This window comes from Cuculus canorus, chromosome 1, assembly GCF_017976375.1.
Source record: "Cuculus canorus isolate bCucCan1 chromosome 1, bCucCan1.pri, whole genome shotgun sequence".
NCBI classification, from domain to species: domain Eukaryota; kingdom Metazoa; phylum Chordata; class Aves; order Cuculiformes; family Cuculidae; genus Cuculus; species Cuculus canorus.
This window is the reverse complement of record NC_071401.1, coordinates 3426798-3449746: the sequence shown is the minus strand read 5'-3', so window position 1 is coordinate 3449746 and position 22949 is coordinate 3426798. Positions and strand designations below refer to the sequence as shown.

Here is a 22949-nt window from a genome sequence, read left to right as displayed (position 1 = left end):
TAAAGCCTTACCTATTACATCCAAGAGATTATGCATGCGTGGCTGCGGATAAGGATCATGTTCTGTTTGTCTCCACACACCATCAACAGTATCCTTGGTAGTCTCCACCAAATCCACAACTTCAAATAACGAGAGACTATCCAAGTTGTAATAATCCTAGAAAAAAATAACCTTAATACGGTCACTTTGCATCTAGTATGGTAGGAACAATTACACTTTCCTGAAGCTGGCAATTGCTGTAGTTTCCCGAATTTTATTGCTTAACAGAACATGGAATAATTCTCCCAAAAACCGAGTATTTGTATAAGTTTATTCATGTGAAGAATGCATTGATATCTGAAGCACAATTCAAGTAAGCACTTCAAGGGGGCCAAAAAGTATGCAAAGAGAGTTCAGTTACCACGGTCCACATTTTCAGTTTTACTTCTTGTGATTTCATGAGTCAATTTCTAGCAATATTGTTGTAGTTCTACAGCAGCTCTTAATGGTCAGCAGTCAAATGGACTCCCAATTAAATGCTGGCATTCTCCTGCACCACTGTCACTACAAACTACATGAATGCCACTTAAAGTAAAATTTTGCCTAAGAAAAAAATAACTTGATAGTAATATATTCATATATTTACAAAGAGTATACATATGCAGACATATATTTCATAAGAAAAGTGGGTTTTACTACATCTACAAATACATCACTGATCACACAAAAGAAAACATACTTTTGCAATGTCCTCAAATAGGTCTTTAAAATGAGAAGCTCTCTCCTTACTACACCATTTACTTCCATGACGAGCACATTCTACCCAGAACTGAAATTCATCTGTTGGTGTAAGTATAGCTGCAAATAAGAAAGGTAAATGTTTAAAAATGAAATACATGAACGGTCACCCCAACCCAGGTGTAGGACCTTGCACTTGGCCTTGTTGAACCTCATAAGGTTCACACAGGCCCACTTCTCCAGCTTGTCCAGGTCCCTCTAGGTGACATCCCATCTGTCTTGTGTGCACCCACAGGACCAGGCTGCACCACTCAGCTTGGTGTCACCGACAAACTTGCTGAGGTTGCACTTGATCTTACTATCTATATCATCTATGAAAACATTAAACAGCACTGGTCCCAGTACGGACCTGTGAGGGACGCCACTTATCACAAGTTGCTATCTGGACATTGACTCATTGACCACTACTCTCTGAATACGATCATCCAACCAATTCCTTACCCACCAAACAGTCCACCGATTAAATCCATATCTTTCCACCCTACCCACCACAATCTTTTGCATTTTGCACTCTGCAGTCACTGAGATAACAAAGACTAAAAACTCAACCTGTAAATAAATTATTTACCCCTAATTTAAAATTAACAATAAAGGACGTAACCACAAAACAAACCTCGCACATCATCTTCACTGAATTTTGTTCCTGTATAATTAGGATCTGATCTTCTGAGAACAGTACTCAAGCCAGCTTCAAGCTCACTTAAAAGTTTCTGAAGTTTGGGATCAAATGTTTTACTCCATCTTTCATCCTGCAAAGAAAATTTCAAATATTGTGACTCACATAATAGAGCAAATATTATTTTCCTCCTGTTAATCTTAAAAACAAATATTCAGATCAATAGCAGTAACCAACCACATGACCTGACAATGTCATAATTTATTTTTCTTAAAGTCAAGGAAAAGGATCTCAGTCTTATCAATTATCAATTCAGAACAATACTGTAAAAGAAAAAATTATCACAAAATCAAAAGTCAGCTGTTGGATTTATAAAGGCACTCTGAAAATGTGGTCAGTATCAGTAAGGGTGAGACAGTCAGGTACTGGTTTTAACTTAGAAATTAGAACTATCACTCATTATTTAAGCTCTTAAGATATTTTACTTTTAAAACATAAAATGTTTATCTCGGAACAGTTAACACGCTATGGAATGTCCACATTTCAATGTTGCCAGCTGTATCCTGGGCTGCATCAAAAGAAGTGTGGCCAGCAGGATGAGGGAAGGGATTCTCCCCCTCTACTCCACTCTTGAGAGATCCCACCTGGAGTGTGGACTGTGGTCCAGAACTGTGTCCAGTTCTGGAACTCTCATGATAAGAAGGATATGGAACTGTTGGAGCAGGTCCAAAGGAGGACCAAGATTATCCGAGGGCTGGAACACCTCTTCTATGAGGACAGACTGACAGATTTGGGGTTGTTCAGCCTGGAGAAGAGAGGGCCGTAGGAAGACCTTAGAGCAGCCTTCCAGTACCTGAAGGGGGCCTACAAGAAAGCTGGGGAGGGACTTTTTACAACGGCATGTAGTGACAGGATGAGGGGGAATGACTTTAAATTGGAAAGGGGAAGATTTAAATTAGACATTAGGAAGAAATTCTTCACAATGAGGGTGGTGAGACACTGGCACACGTTGCCCAAGGAAGCTGTGGATGCCTCCTCCCTGGAAGTGTTCGAGGCCAAGCTGGATGGGGCTTCGAGCAGCCGGGTCTAGTGGGAGGGGAAGTTGGAACTAGAAGGTCTTTAAGGTCCCTTCAAACCCAAACCATTCTAAGATTCTATGATTCTAAATCCTCAGAACACTTAAATCCATATATTGCTTACCTTCAGTAACACTGGTGCAAAAACTTGTCGTACAGCTTGATAAAGGGTGTTAATTGGTGAATCTAGCATAGATGACACAAGAATATTACTATGAAGATTATCTTCTGTAATTACATCAGGTCGCAGCTTAAAGAACACCAACACATTATTCTTTGAATCAGTAGCTTCAATCTGCAATAATCAAGGAGACAGGATTTGTTTAGAGAAGTGTCATTGACAGCATATTATACTAAATTACAAACACCACTTACACAAAGCTTCTACACGTTTTCTTACTCCCTATGGGTTCTGACAACAGTCTGGTAGTGTCTAATTTATCAGAAAATCCAAACTTGTATTATACTCATGCCTGAGTTGAGAGAGGGACCTGAAATATGAATTCCAACATCAAATACCTAACGCCTTTCTCATTATAAAAGATATGTAAATACAATTACTTATGCACGTTTAATTTTGAAAACTCCACTTATCACTTTCTGAAGGCAAAACAGAAACTCCGTCTTGTGCCTAAAAAAAACTAAGCATAAGTAGGTCTTTTTTTTCCAGCGTTTTTATGCTCCATAACTTTGGGAATACGTTCCTAAATGTTCAGTACTACCATCCTGAGTCTGTAGTTAACTCTACTAGAATTCATAGATTTCTCAAGGACAGAGATGTGCTCATTCATCAGTAAAATCTTACATTGTAATATGACTTTTGTTCGCTTCACAGTCCAATTTATGGGCAAGGTTCCAAAAACTGTTAAGCTTAAGTGAAAAATTTCAGTGAAAGACTGAAGCAAAAGATTCGAGCGAAAGATTTAAAGACTTCAATTAAAGAATAATGTTAAAGTTGTACGTTAAAGTTGTAAGTTAAAGTTGTAAGTTAAAGTTTTAAGCTAAAGTTTTAAGATGTAAGCTTACTTTAGCTTAAATCAAAACGATTCCCCTGTCTGTAATAGTAACCGTATCTTGTATCAATCAGACACCAGGTTTTTAGGACCTGTAGTAAACCACATTTTATTAATTTCCAAGGATTAATCTCAATAAGAACTTCACAACAATCAAATCCAGTGGGAGATGTTCCTGCCCATGGCAGAGGGGGTGGAACTAGATGATCTTTAAGGTCGCTTCCAAGCCAAACTGTTGTATGATTCTCTGCTGCTGTGGAATCAGTCGGAGCCAGCCTTTCTACCCTGACTCAGGGGGTACCTTGACATCAAGCTCCGGTCTCTCAGCCGTGTCCCAGCCCTGCATTCCCGGCTCCGTACCTGGTTGGAGGCGCTGAGGCTGCCGCCTGAGCGCCGCACCACGAGCAGGAACTCGTTGCCGTCATCGAGGAAGGCGCTGAGGCGCGGGCAGGAACGCAGCCCCACGGCCTGGGCTGGCTCCAGCCCGAAGAAGTTGGCGGCCGTGGCTGAAATAAAGCGCTTCCTCCGGTCTCCCTCCTCGGCCATGGGGACAGCACAGGGAGAGGCGGCCGTCGCTATGGTGACTGGCAATGGCGCCCGCAGCGAGCGAGCGAGGAGCGGAGCCAAACAGCGTGCATGGCCAGGCAGGGGGCGGGGCTGGGGGCGGGACGAAGGGAAGGAGGCGGGGCGAGAGGAAGGAAGGAGAAAGGGAGTGGGCGGGGGTGAAGCTGAAGGGTGGGCGGGGGCTAAGTGGGAGATATTGATAGAGTGGGCGGGGCTTAACTGGAGTAAGAGAATAAAGCAGGAGGGGGCGTGGCTTCAGCAGGAGAGTGGGCGGAGTTTAACGGGGTAAGTGAGTCTGGAGCAGGCGGGTGAGCGGGGCTTAAGTAGAAAAGCGGGCGGGACTAAACAGGGGTAAGGGAGGCTGAAGAGGGCAGGGGGCAGGGCTTAACCGGGAAAGTGGAGCTGAAGGGGGCGGGTGGGCGGGGCTTAAGTAGGGGAGTGAGCGGGGCTTAACCGGTTCAGGGGGACTGAAGCGCCCAAGTGTGGCTTGCTGCTACGGGGTGGGAGTGGCTTCAGCGGCGGGTGGGTGGGGTGAGTAAATCCAATGGGCGGAGCGGACGCGGGTGGGCGGGGCTTTTCAACATCGAGTGGGCGGGGCGGAGGCCGGAGCGTGGGCGGGGCGAAGCGGGTGGGCGGGGCCTCGCTTCCTCTCTCGCCGTGGGCCCGGCTCCGTTCTCTCGGCCCCGCCCCATCGCCGCTGTCACTTCCTGCTCCGCCGCGTCTGTGTCCGGGTCGCTCGCCGTTCCCTGAGCAGCCGCTACCGCCCCGGGCGCAGGAGGGAGGGGCGGGGGGGGCAGGGCCGTCCGGGGCTCCTCTCATCCCCTCAGCGCCGGGTTCGGACGGGGGGGTGGGGTGGGGGCGGCGAGGCCTGAGCTGCAGCCCCCGCCCCGGGGCAGGGACGATGCCGGTGAAGAAGAAGAGGAAATCCTCAGGGCCGGCGGCTGCAACGGCGACGGACGACACCGGCCTCAAGAGATGTAAACTCAGCAGGTACCGGCTGGTGGCGCGGAGGGCCGTTTCCAGGGGGGTCTCTTCCTTTCAGGTTGCCTTCCCCCCTTTTCCAGGTCGTCCTCCTCTCCTCCCTTTTCAGGTTGCCTCTCTCCCTTGTTTTTTTTCAGGTTTCCTCCTCCCACCCCTCTTTTCAGGTTGCCTTCCCCCTCCTCTTTTATTCCCCCGCCCCCCTTTTTTTTTGAGGTTGCCTCTCCCCCCCCCCCACCCCTCTTTTTTTTAGGCTGTCTTCTCCTTCACCTTGTCTTGAGACTGCCTTCCCTCTCAGCCCCCCTTTTTTTCAGGCTGCCCTCCTCCTCCCCATCTCCCCTCTTTGAGGCTTCCCTCCCCCTTCCCCCTTTCTCAGGCTGCCCTCCCTCCTTTACACACACACGTACACACACATACACTCTTTTTCAGGCTGCTCCCCCCTTTTGTCAGGCTGCCCTTCTCCTTTCCCCCCTTTTTTTCAGGCTGCCCTCCCTCCCCTTTTCAGGCCGTCAATACACAGTGTGTACACTAAGCCATCTCTTTTTTCCAATGCAGTGGTGGAGAGATCAGCGCACTCCAAAAACAAGTCAGGACAGATTTTTCTTTATTAATACAGGAGTCTGAAGCATCATGTTCATTAATTACTGTAAAAAAAACGTCTTCTGCCATGATACCCCAAAATTGCACCAGTAGAATGATAAATCATTATTGTGGTATAGCAGGAGCTTCTAGTATGGCTTCCGTAAAGTAACTGTATGCCTTCCTCATCTGTTACATCCTGAGGACGTAAGAATACAAAGGACTTACAAAATCAACGCTACGGGAATGGCTGTTGCAAGAACGTGTGGCATGCAGCCTTTCTCTTAGGTTGACCCGGCTTGAGCTTAGAAGTACTCAGGCTTTTCTTTTGTTCATAGAATCATAGAATGGTTTGTGGTGGAAGGGACCTTAAAGATCATCCCGTTGCAACCCCCCTGCCATGGGCAGGGACACCTCCCCACTAGACCAGGCTGCCCAAAGCTCCAGGTGGGACGACTGTTTTTTCTCACTGTTCATTTTGGGTATTTGTTCCAGAGCTCACTTTCTGTGGTCATTAACAATCTTTTAGTTTCAGTCTAAATGTATTCATAGCCAGTTAATTAGCCGTAACCCGTTCTTGTGTCTGCATAATACTTTATGTAATGCTCTTACCTCATGATTCTGCCTCAGACTGTATTTGGAGCGAGCGCTTGTGTTTTCTTATATATGATCTTTCTAAATTGAACAAGCTGAATTCTCCTGCTTTGTAACACAGATTTTCAGTTTTAGTATTACCATAGATTGCTTTGATATGTGTACTAAACATCTGTAGTATTTACAGATATTTAGTTGCATGTTTAATGTAAACAAATTGACCGAGTTTTCTTCCCAGATTTGGATGCTTAACTATAAATAGCCTGACTTTTAAATATGTCCAACTCCGCAGCTCCTGTTGACCTAAATGAGATCTGTGCATATTCAGCACTCTTGAAGATCATGCTGCTTATTAGAGACCTGTGTGTATAAATCTAAGTAGATAAGAAGGCATTTGAGTTACTGAATAGCGATATTTTGACCATCTGTGTGTGGTTTTTTTTGGTTTAATAGCTACAGGATAAAAGTACTTTTGCATTTCAGAGAAAGTAATAGTTGCAATAAACTGGGCTGCGAGAGGGTTATATTTCAAGGTAGTTTTAGGTTCCAACAAGTGTTGAAATGGAATGACAGACAGTTGCCCTTTAAGAAATTCAGCTTCATTGTTGATACGTGTCAACTTCATGAAACAGCTTACGTAGTTTGAACTAAAAATAAGCAATTTGGAAGTTAATTTTAAATGATTTCCTGGTGCTCAGATTAAAATAACTCTTGTCATCTTCATTTCTATAAGCTGTTGCAGATCACAAGCCTCCGGTAAAGTAGTGAGTGGAGAGGAACATTTTTCAAGCAAAAAGTGCCTGGCTTGGTTTTACGAATATGCAGGTAATATAGAATGGATTCACATTTAAAACTGTATAGTTTTGTTTCAAGCAAACATATACATGAAATATTATTTGCATTTTGCCTATTTTATGCTGATGCAAATATAAAAAGTATGTCCCTATTCGCTTCCTTATAACACACACTTGAATTAGTATAACTTTTGTTGTTGCCTTTTCGGTACTAGTTCTTTTTGAATTTTTCTTTTTTAGTCTATGCTTTATAATTTACCGTCGCCTTCTTTAAAATTAAAGATGTTGGACATACTGAACCAGGATATACTGAATGATTCTACTTCTTGATTTAGCTAACTGGATCTTGTTTATAATCACGTGGAAAGGATAATGAAATGGTTGATGAGCTAAGCCTCTTAGTTTTCTAATTTTCAAAATAAAATAATAAATGCTTATACTGTTTTTTTAATGTGAGAAACTGTCCTAACACTTTTGATATTCTACATAACAAATGTTTCATTCACAAGGGTCACAAGTAGCCTCTTTCAAATAAATCAGAATTGCTATCCAAGTGATAGTTTTTCAGTGAGTACGCACTGTATTTTGCAGAATTTATGGGACTGTTATTACCGTTTATTTACCATTTATATGGTCAGAAATTCAGAATCTGTAAACTGTTAATGATTTCTTTCCTTCTTTACTCACTTCTTGGCGTTCATCATTACTAGTCAGTGATACAAACTTATTAATGTCCAGTTCTCAATATGAAATGAGTTGGTGATTTCTCTGCCTGCAATGGGTTTGAGTGTATCAGAACAGATATTTTCCTTGCAGTCTTTCCACAGTAATGAACTACTCCTGCTTCTAGTAATATGCTTTCTAATTTAGTTTTGAGGCTTATTCTTTTGGAGTAGAGAGTCTTTTCTGAGGAAAATAGTAGTTCTTGGTTAATTTTCTTTTGATAAATGTACCTACACATGGTTTTAATTTTAAGGCATGTAAATTTTGGTTTGGTTGTTGAGTGAAGAACTGAATGAAGGAGGTTATAACTTGTTAGTTAACCAATAATCAAAATATGTCATGTTTCTAGCATGAAATAGAATTCTAGTGAAATTCTATACGAGAGGAGATTAAATGTTTACATTGAAAGAGAAAATTAGACACACACACATGAATTGTACCTATGATTTCTGGGCAAAAAACACTGATTCACATTTGTACTTGTCATTACCAGTGAACCCTTGTAAGTGTTTCTCTTCATAACTTTTACATTTTTAACACATTATACACAAGATGCATCAGGGGAGGTTCAGATTAGACATCAGGAACAATTTCTTCACTGAAAGGCACTCAGGCACTGGCAGAGGCTGCCCAGGGAGGTGGCTGAGTCCCCATCTCTGGAGGTATTTAAAAGACAGGTAGATTAAGAGCTTAGGGATATGATTTAGTAGTGGACAGGTACAGTTGGACTCAATCTCAAAGATTTTTTCCAACCTAGTGATTTTATAGTTCTATGATTTTATGTAAGAGCTTCTCAAAACCAGATGGTGCTGGTTTGTCTTGTTTACAGAGGCAAAGTGTTCTTTCCAGCATTTTTCAAGAAGTAGGGGTTCATGATCTTAAATGCCAGTTGCGTTTTAGTGAGAATGACTACTTTTACTGGAAAATAGTTTGTATTGACTAAGCTCTTATCTCACAGTGGGTAATTATTCAAAGTATGTTATCCAAACTCCTAAAAATAGTTCTCCTTACAATAACAACAGCGGATACAGATGAAATGAGGATGGGTATCATCATGGAAGGAAGAAAAGACGTTCTGTCTATGTATAAATAGCAAAATTGTAAAATGGTGTGTTGTTTTGGAAGACATAGCCTTTGCCTTTTAAGTTGGTTCATATTCAGTAAACCAATCTTAACATAATAGTCCAAGACACATCAAAATAGCGTGTCAGCAGGCCTTCTAGCAGTGTTTTGGTTGTCTAGTAGGAGTAATTTTTGGAACAGGTTTAAGCAGAAATAACTGAAACCAAAGAGAGATTCATAGAAGCAGTGTTGTGAAGTCTGTGCTCTTTAAAAATAGAATCATAGAATGGTTTGGGTTGGAAGGGACCTTACACACCATCCAGTTGCATGCCCCCAACACAGGCACAGACACCTTCCACTAGATCAGGTTGCTCAAAGCCCCATCCAGCCTGGCCTTGACCGCTTCTAGGGAAGGAGTATCTGTAGCTTCTCTGGGCAACTTGTGCCAATGCCTCATGGTCCTCGTGATGAAGAGTAACTTGCTTATATCTAATCCAACTCTACCCCCTTTCAGTTTAAAGCCGTTACTCCTTGTCTGCTGTTTTGCTGCTTTTTAGAGGCTTTCTTCATATTAAAATTGAAAAGTGACAGCATAATGCTAGCTGTTGCAGTCCTAATCAAGTTATTTTCATTGCACTCATAAACCTTTTTCTGCTTTGTACATGGCTAATATGCTCAGCATTTTTCTGATTTATTGTTCTCTCTCCTCTTATTACTGACATCGTAAGACTAACCTTACATCATGTGAAGGTTCATCCTCTCCTGTCTTAGCACAAACCTTCAATGTTAACACCATTGAAGAAGTAATATATGTAATAATAGTTTAGGCGGAATCTTTTTTTTTTTTCTTGTTAATAAAATAACTCTTTGAAGAGCATCACTCATGGAATAACTTCAGCATAGATCAGCAGTACTAAAGTGCTCCTAAGAGCACTTGGCCACCACAGTTATTGGAGTTGCGGCATGTCAGTGGGAAACTCGGTGCAGTCTTTTGAGAACTCACATACACAAACTAAAATAGCTTACCAGCTGCCGTGGGGAGGCAGTGTACAACATGAAAGTTCTAGTGCAGTTTTACTTTTAGTTTGTAGTGTTATTTCATATGTAATACATATGACTCAACATTGCAGTTGTTAGAATGGTTCCAACATAAAAGCTACTTAATAGTGTAATTCAATGAATTTAAAGAGAGCTTGTATCCAGTATAGTCTAATTATTGTTTTCTAACTCTTGTGAGCAGTGACTGTTACATAGATTTCAGTCTGTTTTTTTTCTCATTTTGAAGGCCCTGATGAAGTTGTGGGGCCTGAAGGAATGGAAAAGTTCTGTGAAGACATCGGTGTCGAGCCTGAAAATGTAAGTTCTGTGCACTATACTAATAACATTTTAAAAGGGGGTGTTAAATGAGATTAAGTTCTGTGTAAAACTCTTAACTTTGGTAAGCAGAGTTGTTAATTTCTCTGCTTTTAGGAGCTAGTCTAAGATATTTCAGCTGAATACATCAATTTTGCATGGCTGCTGGGTGAGGTTTTTTGTTTATTTATAGTAATACATCATTTTCCAAAATTGAAATTAAGGGAAAGATTGCACAGAGGTGAATTATTAAAGGGTAACAAATATAGAGTGCCAGCGTGTATGCCTCTTAGTCGAATGTTTCAATGCTTAGAGTTCTTGTCTTGGACGTCTAGAAATCAGCCTTTTCTTACATACTGACTCCTTTTTCTCCCGTTGTTCCCCCCCAGATTATTATGTTAGTTTTAGCCTGGAAACTAGAGGCTGAGAGTATGGGATTTTTTACCAAGGAAGAATGGTTAAAAGGAATGACCTCATTACAGTAAGTGTTTTTACATATATAACACACTGTTATAATTTTATGTTTGTGCCGGTAGCTTCATTATTCTTGCCCTCAATTTCTTATGTGTTGTCAATAAGATACAGAAACTCTTGCTTTTAGGTCTGGTCTCTGTCAACAACTGTTGTTCATGAAGCTGTGAATCTGATGAGTTTACTCAAAGTTTTGTCTAATCCTAATAACCCAGGTATTGGTGGCTGCTTTTTCTTACCAAAAAATAAGTTAAAATATCATTCTAGTTAGCAGACACAAATAAGTAGATTTGGAGTTACCATAAGCTGTGGTATTCCAACTTCTAAGCTTTCTATTCTTTCTATTCTGATTTCTAAGTTTTATAGATGAGGACTGCATTGGTAATAATTTTGGTTATTAGTGTTATTAAGATGCATGTAAGATGCATGCTTAATGCTTAGGTTAAATAACTTCTTTTCCATTTATAAAGAAACTAACTTTCTCTATTTGTAAGAATTTTTTCTGACGTAATCCCTAAAGAGGTTGTTTCTTTCATTAAACGAATCAGCTATTTCTGAGGCTTAGTTCAGTTGTCACTTTTTGTTTGTTCTTCATGAAACTGCTTATAGCACAGGAATATTTTAAGGGTGACTTGTTATGACACTGCATTCGATATTAAAAATGTCAGGGAGCTACTGCTGCAACTACAGCATAGTGGGAAAGAGGAGCTGATCCGACCCTCGGAGTTGGCATAATTGCCCTATCAGTTGTGAAGTGGTTTGGGAAATTGTGTTAGGCAGATACTGTTTGGTTATTCAAGGCTATGGAGTGACTGACTATGGCCTGTTGCTTTTGTGCGAATCTTATATAATTTGGAATCGGGCATCCAAGAGGCACCTTGATTGTTTTATGAATGTCAGTAATTTAGTAAGAGCTGAAATAATTAGATTTCCTGAAATTCAGGATATTGGACGTTAAATTCTGGGCACATAGATTTTTAGATGTGATAAATGGGTATAATTTGGTCACTTTTGAAGGACTACATTTTTATGCCCAAATGGAAGCTCTCAAGAGTTAGCCGGTCTAGCAGAATGCAAGCACAAAGATGTATGAGAACAGGCCCCTCTTTGGAGCCAGGCTTTGTTTCTAATAATCTGCTGTGATTAGGAATCTTCTGGTTCTTTTAAGAACGGAGCTGGTTGTGCTGTATTTCTGTGTTTAAGACAGAAAACATGTTACTACTGTGTATTTTATATAAACAGACTTGTGATTGGAGCACTTGCCTAAGCCTAAACTGGTTAACCTGTATGTTTTCCTTCCCCTGGGTGTGCTTTAATAGCAGACTGTAGACTAAGCAGCTGGATGAAGCAGTTACACTCACATAATGGAATTCAAGATTCCTTGGCTTAAAAAAGAGAATATAAATCTGTAGACTTGTGCTGTTTTGCATTTGCTGGGAAGAGAGGATCATATTATGGGATTTTATGTGGAATAGAATAGTTTTTCTTGAAAGGTTTGAAGGAGGATTTTATGCTTTTAAAGGAATAGAGTATTATTACATCCTTGCACAGAATTTTGTCTTATTTTTGCATGAAGAAATAGAATTAAAATGCATTAAAAGCTAGAGCATATTCGAAGTCAGAGTTATATTATGGAATCCTTATTTCAAAATATGTGAAATGTCACATAAGGTAATTGCATGAACATAGTTGGGTGGAATTCAGCTCGGCAGTAAGACACCTCAGTGCGTGGGTTTTATGCAAGAACTGGATTTCTTAACCTCTTACTGCAGTCTTTACAGTCTATTGAACGTAGAGGAGCCCAGGCAGGTATTCATTTTGTCCTAAGACCTAATAATTGGCCATATGAGTCGCATTTAGGGGTTGGTTGGCTAGACTTCTATGAATGGCAACACCTAAAGCTTAGACTCCTAAATCTATTGTACAGATGCCAACATTTGGATGCCGGAATCTTGAAGTGACATTCTTCTTGTGTGTGGTTTTATGATGCAATGATGACGTTTGTCCTTTAGAAAGGAGAAAAGCAATAACTATGAGATAAGGTATACACTGTCAAAATTAAGGTGGATCAAACACTAAGTAGCAGCTTATGAGATATAAACGACTAAAGCTAAAAAAGTGAAGCTGTTCATGTATCATGTTTGGTAGGGTGAACTCTGTCCTTGGTGTGTGTGGGTATGTGAAAGCTGGGTGTCTGAATCTAAATTAATCACCTTAAGCTCTTTTCATAGTCAGCAGAGAGAAACAAGTATCTCTTGGCAATTTATTTCAGTTTAATTTTCATTAAATATCTCCTTAGGATGAATAAATAGCCTTCAGGAAATGACTGTTTAGCTACATTTGCTTTAAAGCCATTGGAGAGTGAGTAGCTTAGAGTTGAGCATTTGACTATAAGTATCTGAGTTAAAAGCGAAGCATACTTGCATATTTGTCCATTGTAAGCTTTACAGACCTACAAAGGAAAACAAAGTCTGGTTAGAAAATGAAGGTGAAGGAAAGAGGTTATGATTCATGGTTTTATTAGACTCCACTGAAATCATTCTTTGAACTAGGTAAATTCAAAGAATTTTGTGTGTAAGGAAGAGAGGCGTAAGCAGCTGTATTGTCTGTGTACTTCCCTCTGGCTATTGTTTTTGCCTTAGAATTTGAGCTAAATTTTATATTAAAATTGAGCATTTGAAAATGAGTAGCCAGGTAGAGGGGAGAGACCCAAATTGGATCCACCTGAGGGAAACACACGGTTGTGATCTCAAGTTTTTAGGCACAAGAGAAGCCACATGAGAGAGAGCAAGGGAGAGGGAGGGAGAGACAGGAAAGTCAGGTTTTTATTGTATTGCTGTTTGCAGAAGAATTCGTAAAAACAACTTATTTGGGTTGGTTTTAATGATAGCCTAATGCTGTTTGGGGGTGCTGGTTGATGAGAACCTCGAACATGAGCCGGCAATGTGTCCTTGCAGCCCAGGAAGCCAACCATATCCTGGGCTGCATCAAAAGAAGTGTGGCCAGCAGGGCTGGGGAGGGGATTCTGCCCCTCTCTTCCTCTCTTGTGCAACCTCATCTGGAGTATTGTGTCCAGTTCTGGAAGCCTCAACATAAGAAGTATGTGGAACTGTTGGAACGGGTCCAGAGGAAGGCCAAAAAGATGATCAGAGGGCTGGAGCACCTCCCATAGGAGGACAGGCTGAGAGCGTTGGGGTTCTTCAGCCTGGAGAAGAGAAGGCTCTGAAGAGACCTTATAGTGACCTACCTGAAGGCGGCCTCCAAGAAAGCTGGAGAGGGACTGTTTACAAAGGCTTGTAGTGATAGGACCAGGGGCAATGGGTGTAAACTGGAGAGGGGCAGATCTAGACTAGACATAAGGAGGAATTTCTTCACTATGAGAGTGGTGAGACACTGGCACAGCTTGCCATGGGAAGTTGTGGCTGCTCCATCCCTATAAGTGTTCAAGGCCAGGTTGGATGTGGCCTTGGGCAGCCTGATCTAGTGGGAGGTGTCCCTGCCCGTGACAGGGGGGTTGGAACTATATGATCTTTAAGGTCCCTGCCAAACGAAACTATTCTGTGATTCTAATATGAGCTGTTTTTCCAATGAGCTTTTTGCCTGTAACTGCCTTTTTTTCTGTTAACGTTTTTGAGGCTAACACAAAGCATAGTGTAAATAATTTTTTTTTTATGCCAGCATAGCATTCAGTGTATACAAGAATCTAAACAAATTCTGGTCTTCAGTCCTATAAATCAATTAACATATTGAAACAATAGCATCATCAGGGCATGGAAAAGATGTCCCTTTGCTGTCTTAAACCATTACTTCCTTGCACCTCTGTATGCTCCAGTTATAACACGGAAGCTAAATTTCAGAAAATCCTGTTTCAATGCTTGAAGAGTGGATGAGTGAGATGGATATAATTTCATTTTTTTCACTTGGAGGGCTGGATAATAGCTGGGGAATTTGTCTGTGGATTAAAAGACTTTCAAATGACTTAATATATTACCATTAAATGCTTTTGGTTTAATGTTTGTATACATCTTGCTCCTTTAATCTTTTCAGTGAAAGATGAGCATGAGTGAATAGTTATGCAATATGAAACATTGAGATATCTGAGTAGGAGTTATTGAATCATCACTGTCCGTGCTAACGATGCCTGAAATGTACTCTCTGTCTCAATAGAAATCAAAATATGACTGCTTAGTGATGCTAATTTAAGTTTTGCTATAAATACGATGTAGGGATGTGAAGAGAATGTAGCAAGCTAGTTCCAGTATTGTCCATTATTGATTTTTGAGGTAACCTTATTTAATGCTACCTTTCAGTAAAGGCAGTTCAAGAAATCATGTATTTTTCTAGGGTTTTGGTATTAATTCACTTGTTCTAATTAAAAGGTTCTTCTGAGTCCTCCCCGAAAAAAAAAAATACTCTTAGGAAGATTTTCCTCATTGATGAGAAGCTCAACATGAGCCGGCAATATGCGCTTGCAGCACAGAAGGCCATCCATGTCCTGGGCTGCATCAAAATAAGCGTGGCCAGCAGGACAAGGGAAGGGATTCTCCCCGTCTACTCTGCTCTTATGAGAGTCTAGGTGGAGTCCTTTGTCCAGTCCTGGGATCCCCAACAGAAGAAGGATATGGAACTGTTGAAACAGGTCCAGAGGAAGGAAGGCCATGAAGATGATCAGAGGGCTGGAGCACCTCCTATGTGAGGACAGGCTGAGAGAGTTGAGGTTGTTCAGCCTGGAGAAGAGAAGGCTCTAAGGACACCTTAGAGCAACCTTCCAGTACCTGAAGGGGGCCTCCAAGAAAGCTGGGGAGGGACATTTTACAAAGGCTTGTAGTGATAGGACTAGGGACAATGGGTATAAACTGGAGAGGAGCAGATTTAGACTAGGCTTAAGGAGGAAATTCTTCACACTGGAGGCTGTGAGGCACTGGCACAGGTTGCCCAGGGAAGTAGTGGCTGCCCCATTCCTGGAAGTGTTCAAGACCAGGTTGGATGGGGCCTTGGGCAGCCTGATCTAGTGGGTGATGTCCCTGCCCATGGCAGAGAGGTTGAAACTAGATGATCTTCAAGGTTTCTTCCAACCCAAACCATTCTATGATTTTTCTAAGTGTGGGCTACCTCAGCCATCTTCTTTATGGTGCAGCCACACAAGCAGCTCTATCACTATGAAAGAGGAGTTTGGCAAAACTTAAATTTGTGTTTATCCCTTGTATGATAAATAATCTCAGTCAAATTATATTTGACAAAGTGTATGATAAACCCACTTTAAGTAGTTTATTTATGTCATTAGTGCACTGACAACCTGAGCATTTATTTAGGTCTTAAATAGGTAGATCTCTCCTCAAATGTAGAGAACAGTATTGCAGTATGAAAGCTCCGTGTGCTGCAGTGTTGTGGCAGCCTGAGATGGGCAGATGGACAGATTTGCATGGGCAGGCCAGGAGACCTGAGGAACACAAAGTACAGGTTGTGGGCGAGGTACAACGTCAAAATACAGCCCCACAGCAACCTGCTGTGGTCCTCCCAAAGGGGCCTTGCTGTGTGCTGCTTTGACAAGTCAGTGAGGAGCCCTTAAAGATGCAGATATATTCTCTGAGAGGCAGCCAGCCAGAAGGGGGACATGTAACCAAAGGAATTATTTATGTACACCTGCATTTCTAAAGTGATGCTTCTACCATGCAAAGATACACAGTAAAGCAGAATTATTTTATTTTTTTTTAATCACAGCAACTATTATTTCATACAAATAAATTGTGATATAGCAACTGTTCCTTTGAGTGGGTATTTCCTGGAGGATTAGCATGAGTAAATTATGTTTTCCTCTGCCATTATTGGTGAATCGAACCCATTTTCAGTTTGGAAACAAAATTCCCTGCTAAGTTAAATACATGGAGATCATCTTTTCTGCCAAAGGGTTATTTCTGCTGAAGCGTTATCCTGTCACCTGTCAGACCTATACACTCTCATACAGCCTGTGAGTTTTCAGTTGAGTAGCTGACTAATCCAGGGGCTACACTTATCAGAGCTTCTGTTTGTCAGTCATAAAACTCAGGCAGACTAGTATGCTTTGCAAAGTGCCTGTTCAATCCTGTTCCTTGTAAATGGGTAGCCTTGAAATGTATGTCTATGGTTTGGGGTTTTTTTCCCAGGGAAATATGACATAAAGCCCTTATTTACAGCTGGATTTTAGCACCTTAATGCACAGTGAATACTGCTTTCTCCAAACTTCCGTGGTGATTGAAAGATCAGATAATGCTGGGTATAAATATAAATCAGAGACAATGACATGAAGGCTACTATTTGAGAAGAAGAGCAGGGACTTTTTATTATGTTGCTCATGAGTTTTTAACAAATTTAGTTAGAAACCAGGCATCCATCTTTTCAGTAAGCTGCAAGTGTTGAGCAGGTTTAGTGTTCTTTAAGTCCTGTACATCTAATTATTGCCTTTTGGGGATTTTAACTTTTTTGGCTTGCTGGCTTTTTTTTCATTATCCAAATGTGGTGTTTTGAACTTCTAACATCATTTGTTTTTCTTTATTTTAAGGTGTGACTGTACAGAAAAATTACAAAGTAAATTTGACTTCTTACGGTCACAATTGAATGACATTTCATCCTTTAAGAATATCTACAGATATGCCTTTGATTTTGCAAGGGTAAGACTACTAGAATGCTAGAGAAGTTCTTACTTTTTTAACGAGCTTGTACTTGAGTGGGTTTTGTGCTTTCTTCATTCAACCTTAGGATAAAGACCAGCGAAGTCTTGATATTGATACTGCAAAATCCATGTTAGCTCTTCTGCTTGGAAGAACTTGGCCGCTGTTTTCAGTATTTTATCAATACCTGGAGGTACAAGTTTCCTTGACTTTCTGAATTACGGCATGGTGTTTTGGCTGTTTTGTGAAAAGATTTAGGGGTTTAGGTTGTTCTGCTTAAAAACATGCATGTATTGCTCCTCTCCCCATGCTTGATGTGTTCATGACAGTGATGTTCTCATATGCATCACGGATCTTTTCTCTTTCCTTGTGCCCCGCCTTATCAAACACCACTAAAACTGTATCTTAATTAGATTATAAAGGTAAATTTTAAATTCAGTAATGGCCCAGCAGTTTCTTCAGCTGCATCTGTGATTAATTTCAAGTTTTCTTTGTGTAGATACAGTACAGTAGGAACTTTGAGCTCTGTCTGGCTCTGAAAATTTTGGTCAGTTCAGCTCAGAGTGGCTTAGTAATATGGACTTGTACAGGCTGTGGAGCACGCTAGGCGTGAGACGACTCCCTGGCTTCAAATCACTACTTTTTCCAAAGTAGATGTCCTTACATTCCTACTGTATTACACCTTGTAGAAAAGATTTTTGTCATTGATCATTCTTGAAATAGATCTGAGCTAAGTATGTCCCAGTTAGAGGCAAGATGAAAATTTACCAGTTTTTAAAGCTTAAAGGTGGTGACTTCCTGGTTCGCTGTTGTTTTGATTTTACTCTCGTCTTTCCAGAAACCATTTTATGTGGGTTCAGAACTATGTACCTGTGCAGCACTTTAAAAAATGGAAAACCAAGGAAATAGTAGCCATTGTTACCCCCTTAAATTGTTTGTTAGGAACTGATTGAAGATAAAAATAAAAGAAATGAGATGCAGCATTGCTAAATGTCACTTGACATCTTAATGTTCTGAAATTATTTTCCCCAGCAATCGAAGTATAGAGTTATGAACAAGGATCAGTGGTACAACGTGCTAGAGTTCAGCAGAACTGTCCATGCAGATCTTAGCAACTACGATGAAGATGGCGCATGTAAGTATCCATAATATTTTGCTTATTCAGCCATTATTTCAGTATTTTCAAGCTGAATAAACCAAATTTTCATAATGGAAACAATGCTGTAAGGTAAAAATACTACTTCTCCAGCAAAACATAGAAAAACTGTCCTGATAACAGTCTATATTCAAACTGCAGATATTAATTATAGTAGTGTGTCAGGGTTATAATGGTGTACTTGAGCCAGCTTAGATTCAGTTGAGGATCTAATAAAACTGCTTGCTACACAAAGCTATAGACTTATAAGTAGAATTATAAACAGCAAGCTCTCATTTTGTTCTAATATATAATAAAGTAGCCTCACTGCTTGGGGCTGAACTCCACACCTGTCTGAGAGTCGATCATACTATGACTGAATTGCATTAATCATCCTGATTTGATCTGTGTTCTAATTACGTCTTGTAAAAAGGGAATTACTTGTGCTGAGAGCCTTATTTTTATGTTTTCCATTCAGTTCAGTGGGCCTGGCTGATATCAAGAACAGTTTATTCATAGTTCAGTGTAGTGTTATTTGTCCACTTTCTGCCACTGTTGAATGAAATAATTATAGTCATCTTTGAGCCTTACTGTTTGACCATAGGGTTGACATGGATGTTGCTTAGACCACATGTTTTAACCTTCATGCTTTGAGATGTTTGAAAGCTGTTGGCCAATGTAACTCCAAGTTTCATTCGTTTGCAGGGCCTGTACTTCTGGATGAATTTGTTGAATGGCAAAAAGTGCGTCAAGCGTCATAGCAAGAATTGAAAAGAAAATGCAAAAGGTTTTTTTGGTGCCTGCCTGTACACAAGCTAATGAGACAAACAAAGGATTGCATTTTCATTTTTAAGAAAGACTTTACAGTAATTTTCTTCCTTTTTTAAGGAGGTTTTCTTGTTACACGTGATATGGGCATTGAACCACACCTCTTCCAAGACTGAAAGTTGGAGTTCTTGTTTTGAGTCTTATGTTGATAGCATTTATTTCAGAACAATAAAGATTCAGATTTGTGACAAAGGCCTAAAAGTGAAGAATGTCCCTTGAATGTGAGTGTGGTGTCTATTTTTAAAACCAAATCTTTACAATTATCTTTCTCAAAAGTGCCCTTTGCTGTGAATTTTTGAAGACCTTAAAAATGCTTACCTGGCACTGTTGCTTGCTGATGGTATGATTGTCTTGTGTGACAAACATTAGAAGGAATGACTGATTTTTTTTTTCTTGGAGCCCTAGGTGGGAGTGTGCTGACTTGTGTATTAAGTGTTGGTCATGGGTTGTGCCACAATTTTCAGCTCCTTGTGGAGGAAAAAGCCTTAACTCTTTCTTTTTTGTTTGGTACCCACCCAGTGGTGTGGCATTTAATGGCAGGCCCTTTAAAAACAGGAAGGTGGAGAGCATATGGCTCTGTGTGCAGAACAGCTGAGAACTATTGCCTGTACTACAGATGGTGAACACAAATATGCTTTGGTACAGTAAGGCAGCTTCAAATTTTTTTTTACTATGATTTAGACTTTGAATTGCTTTGTATAAAAAGTGCAATTTGTATTTTAAAAGGGAAAGCTGGAAAGACTTGGTTTCAGGCCTTGCTTCTTAAGTGTTTTCGACTGGAAGCATTCACAATGTGACTTTTTTTATCTCCATATATGCTTTTCATAGTGTCAGTCAAGAAGAGACTATTAAATCACCTAGCATTGACCTGTATATAACAGGGTATTAATTTTTACCGTGTTACTCTATGCTTTGAGTCCAATGACTACTGTGATTGCCCTTTTAGGTGCTTAGTATTTGTGGCAAACTTTAAATACAGTAGATTTTTGTCACTTTGCCTTCCTGCCCAGGAAGGCCCAGTGCCAACCTTGAGAAGGAAAGGGATTTTAATGAGTAAATGTGAGAAACCAAAACAGAATGAGAGAATAAAGCATTTGTAACTTCATTTATTTTATAAATGTATTATGTAGACTGTGACAATGCCATGAAACTCAGTCAGTGATGAAGGCCTCATTGTGCCAAATATTTCAACAGCTTGAAACAAGAAGAGACCATTTAAACTAGGCATGACTTGAAGATCTTTGCCTCAGGGAAATGACTTCTGTTTTGCACATCCCTATTCAAACTAACAAGCGTGAGCTTTCCTATCCTTAAAGAAAGCTTTATTCCCAAGATGAATTTTTTTTACAAGGGAGGGGTAGGGGGAAGGTGTGAAGAGAAATACTGAGTAGTCAAACTAGTAGTGTGTGCCTGTGCTCTTGTTCTACTGGAGAGGACCACTCTTTCAACTCACTCTGCAGACCTCCTTGCTGTGGGCTGCAGGACGCGATGCAGTGGTGGTTTGTGGGCTGTTCTGTGAGTGACCTGATAGTACAGTTGAACCTTAGAAGCTTGCTTCTGCCTAAGCAGGAAAAAAGCGGTGAGAATCGGGGGGGAGACGACCAACAGCTGAGATACTTGGAAGATCTCTTCTTCTAATGTGGCTAGTGTCTGTGTGCATGCAAGCAGATGCACTTCAGCTGCTCTAAATATTTTTGCAGCTTTTTCAAGGGAAGTACTTAAGTTTAGAGCTCCTGTAGGTTCCAGCACTTCTCATCAATATGTTACAAGTTGTCCACTTGCATCGCTGGTAATTCTGATTTCACTCATAGCAGAGTGCCTTTCATTTGGAAGTTGCCCTACCCCGCAGAAAGTTAGTGCCAGAATGAGATTAAATTCCAGAGTCCCAAGATCTACTGGTACAGTCAGGTCCTAAGATGAACAAATAAGCGTGCACCAATCAACTCAACGTCGTGGGAAGTACTGCTGTATCCTAAATCTCCGCAGGGGCACTGATTCTGAAAAGACTTTCTCAAATTCACTACAAGGGCTTTCCTTGCTTAGTATGTTTAGTCCCTGTTATAACTGGGAAATTCTCTTCCCTGAAATAACAGTTAGAAGGTGAATGTTTTATAGTGTGGTTGAGAAAAGAAATAATGATCTTTTTTAGGTAACTACAAACTGCTGTGAATTCAACTTAAACCAGTTGGTCCTAGAGGATGATATTAGTCTAACAGTAGAAGTGATGCATCTACCATTCCCAGTTGGTCAAGTACTTACTGTTAAAGTGTAAGACATGATATGATGTATCATTTGTATCTCTGTTAAGGTTTTATCAGTGTTCCTATAATAAATCCATGTTTCAGGGATTTATGACTTGGTTGTGTGTGTGATGGAAAATCGTCAGTTACTGTAAAACTTTGACTGAGAATGAATGTATTTGAACTACTTAATATAGTTTTACAAATTGGAATAAAATAGGATTTTAAGTTATGTTCTTGTGCTCAAAACTGCAATCAGATTTATTGTTTAAATGTGAACTAATGGCTTGTACAGTTTCATTGCAGGCTGATCACTTTCATTAGCTGTCTTCTAGTAAATCAGCTTACAGCTTACTGTGGATAAGAGCCAAAAGCTGTTTGTTTATTTCAATTTTCTTAACTTTGCGCACTTCCACAATCCAAAACTGAGTTCAGCCGAGTACTTTCTTTAGTCTTTGTACTTTTAATTTCGCTTTGCTCAGGTGTATTTCACTCTATTGAATTAAGAAAAAGTGACACCTTATTTCTCAGCACTCTAAGCTGAAAGCTCGCAGGTGAAATATTCTGCCACGGTTATGAGAAAAAATAAAATTGAAGGTGAAATGTCTTCCAAAACTAAATCGTAGTGGTGTCTATCTTGGTGTTATAAACTTCACTTTAATCTGACTTTCATTTCTCAACACTTATTCTTCCTAACGTAACTAAATTTTTCCAGTTTTCTTAGACAACTGACAATTTTGGGTTTAAAATCCAAAAATGCCCATGTGTTCATGAAAAAAGCCATCCATACTGGTAGATTGGAATGTAATATTTCTCCTATGTAAAAATGTGATCATGTATTAAACAGTCATGTATATTTACCTCTGTCTTTTAACTATATGTGTAGTTTTGATCGGATTTATCTTTGCTGTTTAAACGCCTCATTCCTTACCAATGGCTGTAATTTCACATTTCTATATAGTGGCGTTTGAGTTTGGCATTGGAGATCTCTGCAGGATCCTGGGACCCGTGCAGGCACCCCAGCAGGGGACACTGTGGGCTGCAGTTCCATTCCTACGATTTATCCATCGTTCAAAAGCCTTGAGCTGATCTGTTAGTATTGACTGCACAAAAACTGAAAAAGGGACCATAAATTTAACATTTCTGATGTTTTATTAATCTTTTAAGCTAGTGAACAGTTCTTTCAATGCGATGTGTACAAACCTGTACAGGTTTAGCTTTAAATATGATGAATAAATATGATGGTATATAATAGGGCAGAAATCTTATTTTTCGTCATGCTGCCTCTTTCAGTTTTGTCTTTTGTGTATTTATAATTGTTTTTTAAATCACCAAGAGATTTAATTCCAACAAAACAGGTCTAATTTCTAGCTTAGCCTTACTGAGTAATTTCTTTGCTCCTGTGTATGCATATAGAATGTGATCTCGTCTGGGGGCAACAGCAAGCACTATTCCTGATTGTATGCTATGTTATTAAGTACCAATAGAACATCATGGTC

General features: G+C 40.2%; 2 protein-coding genes across 3 annotated transcripts in view; one reads left to right on the top strand and one right to left on the bottom strand.

Moving 5' to 3' along the window:
- DYNC2H1 (dynein cytoplasmic 2 heavy chain 1) overlaps window positions 1-4131 on the bottom strand; it is a 170036-nt gene extending 165905 nt beyond the window's left edge. Inside the window, exons 1-5 of the mRNA XM_054088995.1 lie at window positions 3843-4131; window positions 2594-2764; window positions 1391-1526; window positions 719-837; window positions 12-156 (exon numbers count right to left, since the gene is read on the bottom strand). Of these exons, the coding sequence (XP_053944970.1) occupies window positions 12-156; window positions 719-837; window positions 1391-1526; window positions 2594-2764; window positions 3843-4028 (757 nt within the window). The 5' untranslated portion in view covers window positions 4029-4131. The remainder of the gene's footprint in view (window positions 1-11; window positions 157-718; window positions 838-1390; window positions 1527-2593; window positions 2765-3842) is intronic.
- A 775-nt stretch (window positions 4132-4906) lies between these two features.
- DCUN1D5 (defective in cullin neddylation 1 domain containing 5) lies at window positions 4907-22724 on the top strand. Of its 2 annotated transcripts, XM_054083377.1 has the most exons (9): window positions 4907-5036; window positions 5942-6050; window positions 6931-7022; window positions 10062-10132; window positions 10519-10610; window positions 17139-17247; window positions 17336-17440; window positions 18280-18382; window positions 19088-22724. In XM_054083377.1, exons 2-9 carry the CDS (start codon window positions 6004-6006, stop codon window positions 19141-19143), a joined length of 675 nt encoding a protein of 224 aa, XP_053939352.1. In that variant the 5' UTR covers window positions 4907-5036; window positions 5942-6003; the 3' UTR covers window positions 19144-22724. The 2 variants fall into 2 exon arrangements, with proteins under 2 accessions (XP_053939352.1, XP_053939343.1); XM_054083368.1 differs by lacking the exon at window positions 5942-6050 and having other exon boundaries at window positions 4913-5036.
- The last annotated feature ends 225 nt before the right edge of the window (window positions 22725-22949 follow it).

Coding starts and splice junctions, on each gene's coding strand:
- DCUN1D5 (XM_054083368.1), top strand. CDS start 4,948: ATGCCGGTGAAGAAGAAGAGGAAATCCTCAGGGCCGGCGGCTGCAACG. Junction 17,441..18,279: donor TATTTTATCAATACCTGGAG/GTACAAGTTTCC, acceptor TATTTTCCCCAG/CAATCGAAGTATAGAGTTAT. Junction 18,383..19,087: donor CTACGATGAAGATGGCGCAT/GTAAGTATCCAT, acceptor ATTCGTTTGCAG/GGCCTGTACTTCTGGATGAA.